The sequence below is a fragment of the Thunnus thynnus genome, chromosome 22 (genome assembly GCF_963924715.1).
Source record: "Thunnus thynnus chromosome 22, fThuThy2.1, whole genome shotgun sequence".
Classification (NCBI taxonomy): domain Eukaryota; kingdom Metazoa; phylum Chordata; class Actinopteri; order Scombriformes; family Scombridae; genus Thunnus; species Thunnus thynnus.
In genome coordinates this window covers 2,338,050-2,352,593 of record NC_089538.1, presented here as the reverse complement: position 1 = coordinate 2,352,593, position 14,544 = coordinate 2,338,050, and the positions used below count along the sequence as shown (strand labels likewise).

The 14,544-nt window shown below is 39.4% G+C and overlaps 1 protein-coding gene and 1 long non-coding RNA gene across 2 annotated transcripts in view; one reads left to right on the top strand and one right to left on the bottom strand.

Annotated features, from left to right (window-relative positions):
- lrch4 (leucine-rich repeats and calponin homology (CH) domain containing 4) overlaps positions 1–7,430 on the top strand; it is a 50,653-nt gene extending 43,223 nt beyond the window's left edge. The window contains exon 18 of the mRNA XM_067580867.1: positions 7,130–7,430. Coding sequence (XP_067436968.1) covers positions 7,130–7,279 — 150 coding nt within the window. The 3' untranslated portion in view covers positions 7,280–7,430. The remainder of the gene's footprint in view (positions 1–7,129) is intronic.
- Positions 3,435–8,303, bottom strand: LOC137175157 (uncharacterized). Its single transcript, XR_010925576.1, has 3 exons — positions 8,112–8,303; positions 7,094–7,275; positions 3,435–3,551 (listed from the first exon to the last, which is right to left on the bottom strand). It is a non-coding gene; the product is annotated as an uncharacterized lncRNA (long non-coding RNA).
- Between the last annotated feature and the right edge of the window lie 6,241 nt (positions 8,304–14,544).

Here is a 14,544-nt window from a genome sequence, read left to right as displayed (position 1 = left end):
AATGATGAGCAACAGGAATTCATGATACATCTTGCATTAAATCATGAGTCATGCACTAGTTAAACATTACTTAGATATATGATTTGTTTCCTTGTTGTAAAGTGTTACTGAAAACACTTTAAGATGGGATTTGTTGACAGTGAGAGAGATATAGAATAATGCTAGCCTTGTTCTTTTAATACTAAATTGAGATAACTGGAGGAGTAAAAACACAATCAACCATCTACAACATGACAGCTCGCTGATTTGACCAGTTTGGTTCCTTCATGTTGCTTCTGATTTGTTCTTTAAGTCAATTCCATAAAACATTAAAAACTTCTAAGAAAGTGATAAATTTGTGAGCTGCCTGCAGATACCCTGATCTGAACTCCCTGTGCCCTGTGCTTTCACTTCTTCAAAAAGCTCCTGTGTGCTCTCCAAACAGCAGCTTTGCAGCTGTAGAGTCCAGCTGGCCGTGTTGCAGCAGGTGAGTTCATAGAGTGGAGGTCAGAGGAACGGCAGAAATCAGCATTTAGGTTTTTGCTGCAGCTTTCATGAGGAACGCTGACGTCTCCTCTGTGCATCGCTCCAGCCTCAAGTCTGCCTCCTGCTCACACACATCAGTGGAGCTGTGAGTGTGTGTTGTCAAGCTCTGGATTATCTGCATTGCATGTGTATAGTCAGACTCCAGGTTCATCAGTTAATCAAGTAATCACCATAAAGGCAGCAGCGCTGATTATGTAGATTTAATCACGTCTTAGAGACTTTATGGTAAATGTCAGTAGTTGTGGGTGAGTGAGTTCTCTAAGGTTTTAGGGGTCACTGAGGACGATCCAGGGGCTCATGTGACAGTCTGTAAAATGAAAAAGCTTGAGAACAGAGGCAGCTATGCAGCAGTGACTACAAATCCATCCAAATTCATCTTAAAGCATGGAAACACAACCAGAAACTGTACAGTGTTATGTGACCATAGCAGAGCTACACGTCTTTAGCAGTGGTTGTTGAAAGTGAAGAATTATTTGTGATCACTTCAATTCACAACAAATCATCTCAGCTAAATTTGAAGAGATGACTCCAACTTAAGTGATCATGTGATCATCACCACCCCCATAATATCCCCTGGCTTCTGTGCATTGTGTATTGAGCTGCAAGTAATCAATTATTTTCACATTATTTTCTCTTCCAGAATCTATAAAATATCATAAACTAAAATGTCCATCACAGTTTCTCTGAGTCCAAGGTGACCTCCTCTAATGTGTTGTTTTGTCCGACCAACCATCCAAAACCCAAAGAAATTCAATTGTGATATAAAACAGAAAATACTCTGATCAGGGAGACTCTCATCAAAGAATGTTTGGCAGTTTTTGCTTGAAAATTACTTAAATGGTTAATCAACCATGAAAATAGTTGCTGATCAATTTTCTGTCACTTGATTAATTGACTGCAGCCCTCACATAGGTACTGAATCATAGATGTAAGAATATAAAACCTACTAACAACCATATAATATGTCAACCAGCAATCAAAACAGCCACCTCATCACCAAATATGAGCAGATAACCAAACTACCATCAGCCAAGTTCAATCAGTACCAGAGCAAATTACCTCAGAAAAAAATCATAATTACAAAAAACTAATATTGAATGTGTTTTACCAAACCATGCAGAAAGCTGACCACGACCACGACCACCACCAGCAATACAATCTACAGCTTCCACTAGTGTCCCTCTAACGTTTTATGAACTACTTCTCTCAAAGATCTGGTAGTAAATGGGCTCAGTTTGAAAATTATCATGCTCTTGTTGAACGTGCAGTCTCTGTACAACTAATTACATCAACTGTATGAAACCACTGAGGGACTGAAAGCCTGGGGGGACGACCAGACAACACCAAGAAAGTCAAACATGAAATATAGGAACGGACGCAGGATTAGCTCTCAGTTAAAACTCATCACTTTGACACCACGTTCAAACCTGTCCGTATCTTCACTGCACAACATACAGTCATTCCACAGGATGATTTCCCTCTGGGTGATCCTGAGAACCACATCATCTGCAGCTATGCCCTGCTGCCCCCAAGTTCCCATAAACACAGCACACACACTAGACACACTGTATACTGTACAAGGATCCACAAACAACTCTGGAATGATATCACTCACACCAGGTTTTTATTGTGTCGGATTGTGGTTTTAAGCACGCTTTATCTAAGAGTATGCATCAGGTGAGCACTATATGAACTAAATATAATAAAGACAGTAAAACTGGATTTATACACAGGGCCACTCTATAAGACAGAGACCCAAGTCATAATGAAAAACCTGTCTTTGCTGATAGTGTACTGAATTCAACCCAAAGTACTTCATATCATCTGTAATTAAGTACAGTTGATAGGATGTTAATAGTGATGAACACCAATCATGATCTAATGTTACAGATGCTGGATGATCTGGGGCCAGATGCATAAAACTCTGTAGATTCATGACTAAAACTGTATGTACGCACATCAGACAGCAAAATGCATATGCATTCTTGTGTTTTATGAATCTCAGTCATTGAGGAACTGGGTGCACGAGCCTCATTTCCTCTCCAACAATTAGCCATAAATGGATGAAGACATGGGCTGAACCAGCCATTTTCATATCACCTCTCTGCCTGCACCACCAGTCTGTTCACCTGTCAGTGAAACAAAGGGTGAAAGAAGCAGTGCTGTTTCACTGAGTGTGTTGCATCGGTGAGGTTCTCCAACAGCTGTCATTACATGCGACTGTGCGCCTCTTTATAGCGTCCATATCAATAATTAATGACATGGACTGTAAACCATCGTCAGCAGTGATCTCAGAAATGTAATCAATGATTAGTTTGTAGCTCATATCTAAACACAACTAAGGATGAAATAAAAAGAATATAAAGAGCAAAAGAAAATGTTGACTCCAACGTAAATTAAAAGAATGATACAATTAACCACACACAACTAATTAATCAATGTTAATTTAAAATGCGCCTTTGATTGGCATTTTACAAATACCTGTGTAAAAAAAATAATTACACAATCAGTTCACATTCTGTGTTTATAAATACCAGTTAATGTGCATATGCATGGTTTTTGTCCGTACGTATCGTTTATGCATCTGGCGCCAGGTGTTGTTGGATTGTTACAGTATATTCTTAAATGTGAAAAAGGCAAATACACATTATCACACTCTGTCCCTGAGTGAGGATAGTGTAGCCAAGAATTAACTAGAAAAAGCTCAAAAACAGTTTCTTCAAGGATGGCAAGCCAAGAAAACGTCCATTAGTGATACAGTGTATTTACTGTTAACAGAAAAAGTGATTTGCTCACTTTGCTCCTCCCACTGGATCACACCAACAAACTTAACAATTAACACTGAAACAACTGCAGTCCTACTACTTGCACATATTCAACACGTTTATGATATTTAAAGAAAATACCATAAACGTTTTACAGAACTCTTCATTAGGTCGAACTGCTCTCACTTAGGTGTCCCACTCTGGCACATTAATAGACAGCCTTTCCCTGTGCTTGGACCCTTCTTTCCAGACCAGGAAGTGCTACAGGGGTATGAAACAAATAATACTGCATTAACGTTAAAATACAGCAAATAAATCAATCTCTACAACTTAAATGTTTGTGACTGTTATTTGGTGATGGGAACAAAAAAGATAATATATAGCTCAGGATACTGCTTGATGTTAAATATCAGACCGGTCAAGTGTGTGCACCCACTAGACTGGTCTCTGCATACTTCCTGGCTACTCTCACTGATTCTTGTCACACACATTAAAACAAGAAAGCAATATTGAAGAGGCAACGGGATGATAATTGGTGTCATATTTTGTTGATTCAGGTACCTGTTACATTATACACAATATCCTCACCATCATTGGTTCCTTGCATCTTAAAGATTTCATTAAAGCCACTGTGTGTAGAATTTCAACATTTCAGACTTTAGTGCCCCCCAGTGGTAGTGTTAAAAAAGACACAGTGGCAGACAGCAATGCACTCTGCTACCCCACAGCTACATGCTACTCTGTTAGACTTGACGGTAATGTGGGTTGATTTTTATTAGCCTCTAAGAGGAAACAGCACTTTCTAGTGTTGTTTAAACAGATTGAGCCCATGTTTGATGTATAATTTAGATGTGTCTTTAAAGTTGAGGATTTTAGTCTTCTTAGCAGCAGTTATTAGAATCAATGGTGTGAGGCAGAGTGTGATGTAAGTGTGCAGAGGAGGGATGGACACAGAGGGAGGCTGAGGATGTGGGATAGTTTGTTCATGACCTCCAGCTGCTGAGACCAGGAGCAGTGAACTGATGGACAGAACTGCAGAGTGTGACAGTAGTCATCTGTTAGTGCCAAACTCAGTGTCCAGCTCTGAGGACATGAGTTATCACTGAATCCCACATGGAGTGTGGGATTGGTTATATATTCATTGTATCAGTGGGTTTTACAGATGTTACATATACTTAGATGCTATAATCTTGGATATTTCAATTCTCCCTCCATACAAGACTGTGTTTTTCACTGTGATGATGTTCTCTTCACTGTGCAGTATGTGCAGTTTGTTTTCACAGTCATCTGCTGAAGGGGGAAAGTGTCTCTGTTCATCTAAAATCTGATTTTACGCAGTTGGCCTATGAGCATGACTTGTGACATCACAACTAGATTGGAATCATGGTCTAATATTCAACTTACAAAAGTGTGACATAAAGACTTGAAGCCTCCTGGGCACAAACACAGGACACATCTGGTGTCCAGCAGGAAAACTTCTGAGAGATATGAGATATATTTACATATTTATAGATTATGGCATTTTTAACGAGGGAGGAGGAGATGTCATTTTAAGGATTTTAATGTGGTAATTATACTTATTATCAGACACACATTATTGTTTCAAGCTGAGTATTTTTATTATTTCATGTCTGGAGGGGATCTTAAAGCTTATTTCCATTTGTCTGTTGGAAAATGATTTTATTATTATTTCATGATGAGAAGAATATTTGTGTTAGTATTTTCTTATGTTTCAATATCAAGAGTTAGAAACGACTAGAGAAATGACTGATAATTGAAATCAAAGTGAGAAGCTGTTTGTAGACGCTGAGGCTAACATGGGTCCTGTTCTTCATACCTGGATTACTGACGTAAAGCTGTTTAAATGTTGGTGTTTGACACTGGATTTGAGTTCTTCTGGACATTTGTTCAAAGCAACGAGTCATTAAGGCCAAATTTGCAGCAGTGCTGCTTACACACAGAACATTCCAAGGAGCACCCCCATATCTGAAGGTTGTTTCATAAAGATAAAACTCCTTTTATTATGGGCACCAATAGACAATAGGCTATACAAAATGTAATTACCACATGTAAAATGGGACCCAATCTAAATCATAATTGTTTTTAACCCAACAGAACCAGAAAACATTGTAATTAAGAGACATTTTGATGAGAATTTGTCATTTAAATTAGGAAGTAATGTACAGTAATGTAAGTACTGTATGTTAGTAATGTTGCATCACAAGTGTGAATTGTATACTATGGCCAGACCAATACCAGAGTTCTGTGGCCAATACCAGAATTTCAGAAATCTGATAATTATTTTTTTTTTACATTAATACTTAAATATTTTCATAATGGTCCCATAAATTTGGTTTTTAAGATGTTTACTCAGCAAGAAATTTTACAGTTGAAAAATAAACATTTCAGTGCTCTCTGGTAAACAAATGATGTCATGGTGTTACAGTTTTAAATGACCTCAAACGTGTCTTTGGCATTTCTGGACTGCAATTTCTTGTTATCTATTGGCTGACATGCACGATATATCTGTGATGAGTTAATATCAGACAATATATCAGCTGGCAGACTTATCATTGGTCTCCATTGTATACGGCTGGATTTCATTTTAGTTTGAGTCAGTTTTATAAATTATAGGTAAACTCCATTCATTCTGAAAATGTGTCATATAATTTATTCTTAGCTCACTCAGCCACTCATATGAGTGCTGGTTATTTCACATTAAGAGCTCAGTTATTCAAGATATCCAACCTGTAACAGCACTAAATGAGCCAGGTCAAAGATCATGTTATCCTGGATTAGTGAAGCTAGACTGATTTAGCCTATCTGACCCATTTACACTAGCCAAATTAGCTAGTGTAGCTATTAACACACCTAACCAACATACAGACCCTCTGAATTCATGACTAGCATGATTTGAATGAAATAAATACCTCATTTAAAATCTGACCAGGGAGTCTTCCTTTCCATTAAACATCACAGCTTTTCTATTTTACAATATAAGTGGGTAGCTGCTTGTTTTTATTTTGATCCTCCTGGTTGCTTGTTGCAAAGGAAAGAGGAAGTAAGTCTGATTTAACGGCTTTTCATTTCCTGGAGGCAATAAACTCTCCAGCGTTTGACAGGGTGTGTGGATGTTTCTGATATCCACTGTAGCCTATACGAGATTGAAATTACATGCTTTGCTACAGAATGCCACTGAGCCTGTCTTATAAATGTGTTAACTCTTTCAGCACCCAGTTGCCCTTTATGTGCACAAGTCACAGTTTAGAAGAACACACACTGCTGATATTCCATTTCACAGAGAGATTGTAGCCTTGAGATATCTTACTTCAGCAATTATAACTATTCCTTGTAATAGCTGAAACCATAGCCTTCTATCCTTAACGGTGGGATACTACATGGGATCATTTGATATCCAGATGGGGTCACAGGAGATTTTCAAGACATATATATTGATATCTTTGAAGAATGGTGTTCATCCCTCCAGAAGACTTCCAGAGGCCTGTAGAGTCAATACAAGGCTGAGGAACACCATTCTTCAAAAAGATATTCATTTGATGGAGAGCGCTGTCTACCAAGTCAGTCCTAAATCTCCCATAGGTGTTCAGTTGGGTTGAGATCTGGTGACTGTGAAGGCCATAAGGGTACAAGTGGACCCAAAACATGCCAGGAAAATGCCCCCCACAGCATAAAAGCATTATTAAAGCTGCAGAGTGCCTGTAACTGACTAACTAACCATTATTCAGTATCTTGAAAAGTTACCAATTCATATCAAAAGGCATATGTACTGTACAGTATCTTACCTGCATCAATTCACTCCTCTACTCCTCCCTTCCCAGGATTCCTTGTGTTCCCCCCAGCTCATCATGGAGGACGAGGGGCTGATCCGGTTGGCTCAGACCATCCAGGTATTGGTCGACCTGGCTGACGGCTCCCAACGTGCCCCAAGGCAGGAAATATCAGGGGCTGCAGGCTCATCACAATGCTAGTACCATGTAGAGAACAGTATCACACAAAAAGGATCCATCTCAGGGCCAGTGTTTATTTTTTTAATATGCTTCATATTTGACATTTTACATTGACTTTACAAATGTTTTCATCTTCCAACCATCAAATAAATGTTAACATTTTAAAACCTGACTCCAAAATCTTGTGTGTTTTCTTATATTTCATAATAAAGATAACATACATTAAAGGAATAATACAATATTTTAAAATTTTGAGAAATATGTTTATTGTCTTATCAGAATGAGATGAGGAAATTGATGATTTCACTCGTGTCTGTGTGGTTGCTCTGCCCTTAAAACAGGGAATTGAGTGAAGAGGAATGAAGAAGCCCGCACACTTCTCTCGTTTTCACTCGTTTGTATTGAGTTTTAATTATATACAGTGCAACCAAATTCACATATTTTCTCAGTATAGATACACTCAGTCTCAGGACCACAGTTTCCAGTTATTTTCTGTTTTTTTTTCTCAATAATGTAAATTAGGCTATATTTTTAACAAACATAGATGAAATATAATTACATAAACATAAATGAAATATATTTTCCTTTTTAACTTTCATATTTTACCTAACACATGAACTGAATTTTTACCGTAATAAAATAATGTTTTTAAACACCTTACAGACAAACTTAAGTGCAGAAAATGGCGGAACAACGGTCCGACGCTGTATTAGCTAGCTTACATGGTGACGGAGTTAGCCAGAAACTCTTTAACAATATAAAAGTACAAAATTCACCTCTTTCACTCACACTGAACGACAAGTATCAGCAATGTGTGTCGCTAACTTTATAGTGCTTTGTGTAAGGTAATTACCTTAAAACAAGGAAAATAGTGAGGGAAGAGAGATGACAAAACCCGCACACTTCTCTCGTTTTCACTCGTATGTATTGAGTGAGGGAGAGGAGCGCGGTTCCCCCTACTGGAGCCCTGAGGCATTATCAATAGATCGACGCACAATCAACCCAGAAAAAGAACACACATTACCTATTTGTACTGGTTACACTCTAGCTGGATATTCTCCACAGTAATAACCTTAGCAACATAACCGAAATAACAATAAAATTATGTATTAAGAAAATAGAGCACGAGAAATATAGTTGCATAACTCTGAAAAGAAATAAAATTATGTTTCTGAAAAATCAAATTACTTTTAAATTCTTAAATACCACATGTTCAGTATAAAGCTGGAGTCAGGATGTGGTTAGCTTAGCTTAGCATAAAGACTGGAAGTAGGGGGAAACCATAAATTGTTAATTTTACATTTCTGTTTGTGGACAAATGGACATAGCCAGGCTAGACGTTTCCCCCTGCCTCCAGTCTTTTTGATAAGCTAGGCCTATTGCTTCCCTCAAGCTTTGTACTTGATACACAGGCATAAGAGTGGTATCACTTTAACTGAAAGAATAAGAATAAGCACATTCCCAGAATGTTGCACTGTTCCTTTAATCCTTGGTAAAGTGGCAGAACAGAAATAGCATATAGCAAGGAAGAACAAGAAGTGAACAAGAGCAACAGCAAAGGAATTAGAAGATCAAAATATGAAGAAAATTCCACTATAGAAATTAAAATGAGGTAAAAAGACAATGAATGAAAATATGCAAAAATATGTGGATTCTACTTTTAACAGCGTGTAAAATAGCGGCAGTTATCAGCAGGAGCAGAGAAAAAGGCAAATGAGAGACAAATGGTTCTTTCTGGACGTGGTGGGGATTGTGGAATACATTTATTTTGGAAACAGCAGCAGAAACAAGGTTTCATGCCTTTAACATGTGAACCAGTCAACCTGTTTCACGTTCACTGCTGCTAAAGCGTAGCAAAACACCCTAAATAAAAAGGATGATGAATTGAACATCCTGTTTCATAGCACTGGTTCCTTTCAGCAATGTGTGTCCTCTTTAGGCACTTATCACAACACTGACAGTGAAGGTTTAATTAACGGCACGAAATGCTCCAATCCATGGTGCGTTGGTGTGTGTTAGGTACGCTGTTTTCACCTCTGACTCATTCGCCAGTAAACAGATCTGTTGCAAGGCTGTTGCAAAGTGATACACACTGTGAGAAAGGGTCATGTTGCTCCAGCCGTAAAGACATTTCAGTGTTTTTATGGTGAATGCACCCCAGGATTCATGCTGTAAACCAGGTGACCAGTGGCAACTGGCTCATGAGTTTCTTTCTCATTTTACCAGTCCTCCAAGGGTCAGTTCACCCAAATTACATCAATACATGTTCTCACTGCCTTCGATTGTATCCAGCCATGCAGATATGTTTGGTCTTTTTTTGTCCAGGTCTTGAGATATCCGTTACTGAGATTTCTGCTTCTACCCAAAAACATTGGAGGTGAATGTATTCAGTTTGTGCTGCTCAAAGCATTGAACACACTGAAAAGAGGTTTGGGTTTTATTCATGACAAAGTAGTTCCTGTGAAAGCTGGTCACAGTGAGGTCAATAAAATTCCTAAGAAGTGATCTTGAGAATGGTACTGAAGTGTGAGTCAAAATATTCTTAGCAAAAAGTAGGACTTTATATGAAACCTTATATGACGTAACTTTTATAGCAAACTGTGTCAATGCTGACCTCAGTGACTCCTGTGTTGGAAATTAAGGACAACAATCATGTTTGCCCTAAACGCCCTCACTCAAACACTGAATCAGCCAATACAGTAGCAGGCGTCCAAAGGTTACACATCAAGACTGCATTACATCAATCATCACAGTTACAGTCATCCATGCTTTGCCTCTGAAAGACTAACCATCATTCACTAAATCCATCATCAGTGCTTCAGTATATACCAGCATGCAACAAAAAAAAAAGAAAAGATATTTCTCTGTGATAACAGTTATACAATATGCTATTTAGGATATTATTCATAAAATCGTAAATGAGTTAAAGACAGATAAGCATGTTAAGTGATACTCTTCTGTGGAGGTACTAGAAAATATCTGGATTTGAATCAAATATGTGTTTAATTGTTCTGGTTTTAAACCAGAATAATTAATACTATCTGTATCTGCGTGTGTCACAAAAATATCTGCATTATATTGAAAAGTGTTCCTAATATTTTGCCCCCCTCATGTATGTTAATGGAGTAGACAACATATTAGGAACACCATTCAATTTAATGCACTACAGTACACCACCACCCACTACAACCCCAGTAATAAACATAAAGTAGAATTATCACATTTCTGACAATGTCAACAAAAACTGAAAATGTATAAGCTTCATAAAAGTAGAATTTATGACAGAGCTGTTGTACTGGATTGCATCAGATTGCACAGGTGTTCCTAATACAGTGGCCGGTGAGCTTAAACAACCAGCATAAACTGCAGCACCAGCAGGTCTCCAATCCAGAGCATGAGCAGTAAGTGTAGAAGCCAGAAGTCTCAGCATCTGGCCAAATAATCTTTTATTAGCAACAAATCTATCAAGGCCCTCAGATGCTGTATATTACGGTCATTCTGTGCTGTAAGACTGTAAAAATCTTGCTTACTTCACCTTTAATCAGAGGTGACTCTCTGGAGGAGTGACAGAATGCTGAACATAGAGATGAAAAGATGTTGAAAAACAAATAAAGGCAGTTTCATGGCCACACTTGAACACTGCTATAAGTACCAAGCTATCGAGCATGCAGCGTGACACAAGGACCCACCTGTTTATTTCTATGCATCACCACATACAGGCTCTCTATCACACCTACTCCCTATCAAGGCCAAGACGAAGAGAGCTGCCTTCACTTTATTAATCAGCTCTGGCTTTAATCACGAGTCAATTAGCAGCGTGGCCTAATTGACTATCATCTTAATTGCTCTATCACGCTCTGCCTTGGAGGACCGTCTGCTGCTGGCTTATCGCCTCAATTCTCGATAAGACACACACTTAATGAATACTCACACTTGTGTATGGAAATGCCGCCTGCCTGATTCCTCTCACGTCCATGCGGATGCCCCCGTGAGGCCTACCGCTAACCGAGGCAGGGACTGAAGAGGCAGCCTGACATTTATGGGATGTAATTGAAGATGGGTATGAACCCCCACGCTCCGACATAGATGGATATCAGCCAGCAGCAGATCTGCTGTCCTGCTTCATCAGCCTGCAGTGATACGAGGCTGAGAGGAGGTGAAGAAGGTGACTGTTAAATGGAGAAGCTACAGATAAAACAGCAGCTCACACTTGCAGTTCTGAGTCTGTTTTCACACTGTGATCCACTTGGTGTATGAGTCAGTCTGCTCTGACTCACTGTGGGCAGGACAACAGGCTCTGGCCACATCTGAGACTCTGTCTGCAGCTTCAAGCACTGATAATAACTGCTTTACAATATGTTGAACTACATTATTTTCAGGGGCCAAGGCTAAGTCAAAGATGAATCATTTAGAACTCTGTAGACACAGTTTAGAGTGAACATCAGAAACATTTCAAATTTGGGAGAGCTATAATCAAATAATTGAGTGCAACCATAAAGCTGCACTAATCACTATCTTTATATAAACAATGGATCAAATGACTGTGTAATATGAAAGGTGTCTCTTATAGTGATGAACCCACAGAGAATTATCACCTGCCTGCAGTTCCTCTCAACTCTACCGAGCATTTTAGCCTCTTTCAATTTAACGTTTGGTTTTTCAGCCCACATCTTTACTTGTTTTGGTTCACTCTCACCAATCTCATCAACCTGGTTTCCAGCAGCAGCAGCAGCAGCAGGCAGCTGTTTTCAGTGAAAAAGCTTTGATATACCAACTGTACACTAACTGTCCAGAATCAAACAGCAAAGTTAGCGACTTGCCAGTGAACTAAAATGGGAGTGAATATTGGACTTACATTCATAAGTTGGGCATTAGGATGCATTCCATACATTTGTTTGACTTTAAGGATACACACGATGGGTTTTGGTGACAAACACTGAATGTAAACATAACTGTGCTTAACAACAAACGGCGTCAACTCCACTTACTAGCTTTAACCAGAGCTTTCAACTGCATCTAATGATCTTCTTCAGATAGAGTTTCCTCACTTGTCAAACATGTGACTTATGGAAATATTGATTTTGGTCACATGATGGTTGTGTATGGGTGTAGATGGTAACCTCCGTCTCTGCTCAGAGATGGTGTCTGGTGTCAGATGCGAATGTTTCTCTGGTCGTCCACTAACTACTGCTCGATGACCTTTGACCTCTGCTCAGTGGATGCTGTGAGTGGTTTTGATCTAGTGTTCACAGACAGCTGATGATGTCTGTTTCTGGTGTTCATTCAGTCTCTTGTCCAGGGTCCTTGCTGTTTCACTGATGTAGTGTGATGTCATACACTCTTGGAGGGGGTTGGGTCTTGTCTTTAGGGTGAACCAGCAGAGATGTAATGATACATTAATTGGATTGCCCAATAAAGCCCTAGACAGACTCCAATATGTCCGGAATTCAGCTGCCAGGGTTCTCACTCTAACCCCGGCGACACATCACCCACATCCTACAGCATCTCCACTGGCTCCCTGGCAAGTCTCGGTGACATTTAAAAGTTCTCTCCCTCACGTACAAACGTCTTTATCATCTGGCTCCTGATTACCTCTGTGATCTTCTCCACATCTGCACCCCGTCTTGCACTCTACGCTCCTCAAACAAAGGACTTCTTGTCACGCCTCACACCAGGCTGCACTCTGTGGGGAACAGAACTTTCAGTGCTGCAGCTCCCTAGCTCTGGAACGCTCTCCCTGCCTCAATATATCTGTTTATCCAAGCTTTTCATTAACTCACCTTTTTTTTGTGTGTGTGTGTATGTAAAGTGTCCATGGACTACGAGAAAGGTGCTTAAAATTGAATGTTTGATTATTATTACTATTATTATTGTGTTTAACAATGAATTTCTTACTGAATGTATACTAGGTTTAATGGAAATTATGATCTGCAAAGTAAATATATAATTTTTATGTTTTACAGAAATTGGCAGAAAGCATTACATCAGATGATGTCGCATGAGGAGTCAGTTTCCCCACAGTGCACTGTGTGGTAGTAGGTGTTAGTTATTAGAAAGTCTTTTTTCAGTAGTTTGGTTTGTTCATCAAAATGAATTACTGTTTGTACAGTAAAAATGTGAAACTAATGAAAAATCCCAATAATATTAACAAAGATGTATCACAGCTAGCTAGAAAGAACTAGCTATAGGATTGAACCATCTATCTACCAAAGGAAGGAATTTCTGTCTGTATGTCCTTCACGTATCTCTTGAACCGTTCATCCGATCGACTCCACACTTGGCTGGTGCAGTGCTGGGGAACAAAGGGAGTGCCGTATTGAATTTTGTGCAATTTGGACACGTGGCATGATTAATATTAATAAACTTCTGTCTGTACAAACAAGTGATCAGCCGCTCTACTATGCAGCAGCGGGACTGGGCTTCTGGGCTCTGTGACTGCATGTCACTATCAGAGCTGTACAACCCTGCCCTGATAATGTTAAATGTTAGGCTTTGTTGTGGGTTTCCTCCACTCATTTTAAAAAAGACTAGAGAAAAAGAGAGAGAGAGTGAGAGCGAGCTGAGAGCATGAATGAGCGATAGAGAGACAGGCTGGAAAGCTTTCTCAGAGAGAGAAAGCCTGTGAGAGACAGAAATACAACATTATTTTCTGTCTTGTTTCACGATAGTTACATTCTAAAGCACAAATAAACAACCATCAAACACCCAACAGATGATCTACTGTGGAGACAGATGCTCTTTTGGTGCAATTTGGACGCGCAACACATTTAATATTAATAAGCTTTGAATAAACAAGCAAACAGCAAGCCGCTCAGCTCTGTGTCTGAGTGCAGTAGGGGCCGTTTGATATAAACACTGTCACATCACAGTCGGGTGGAGTTTCTTGGCTCTGACTCGAGTTCACACTTGGCAGGTGTACTGTTGAGGGTGTCGAGTGTGAAAGTATTCTGACATGCGACACATTTAATTAACTTTGAATAAACAAGGAAACAGTGAGCCTCTCAGCTATATGTCTGAGTGCAGCGGGGGTTTGGTACAAACACTGTCACATCACAGCGGGGTGGGGCTTCTGGGCTCTGACTTGCTGACTGGGACAAAGGCCCGCTCGGTTAAACTGCCCAAGAGAAAAGAACAAGCATACACAGGAGAAAAAAACAGAGGCGGAGGCAGTAAAACTAGCCAACAGGAGCACAGACACATTTCATTGGCAGCAGAATCAACCAATGGAAGGCCGTAAACTGCTTCTATTGTTCAACCTCAGTTTAGTCTCACTGGTGAAGTCTCTG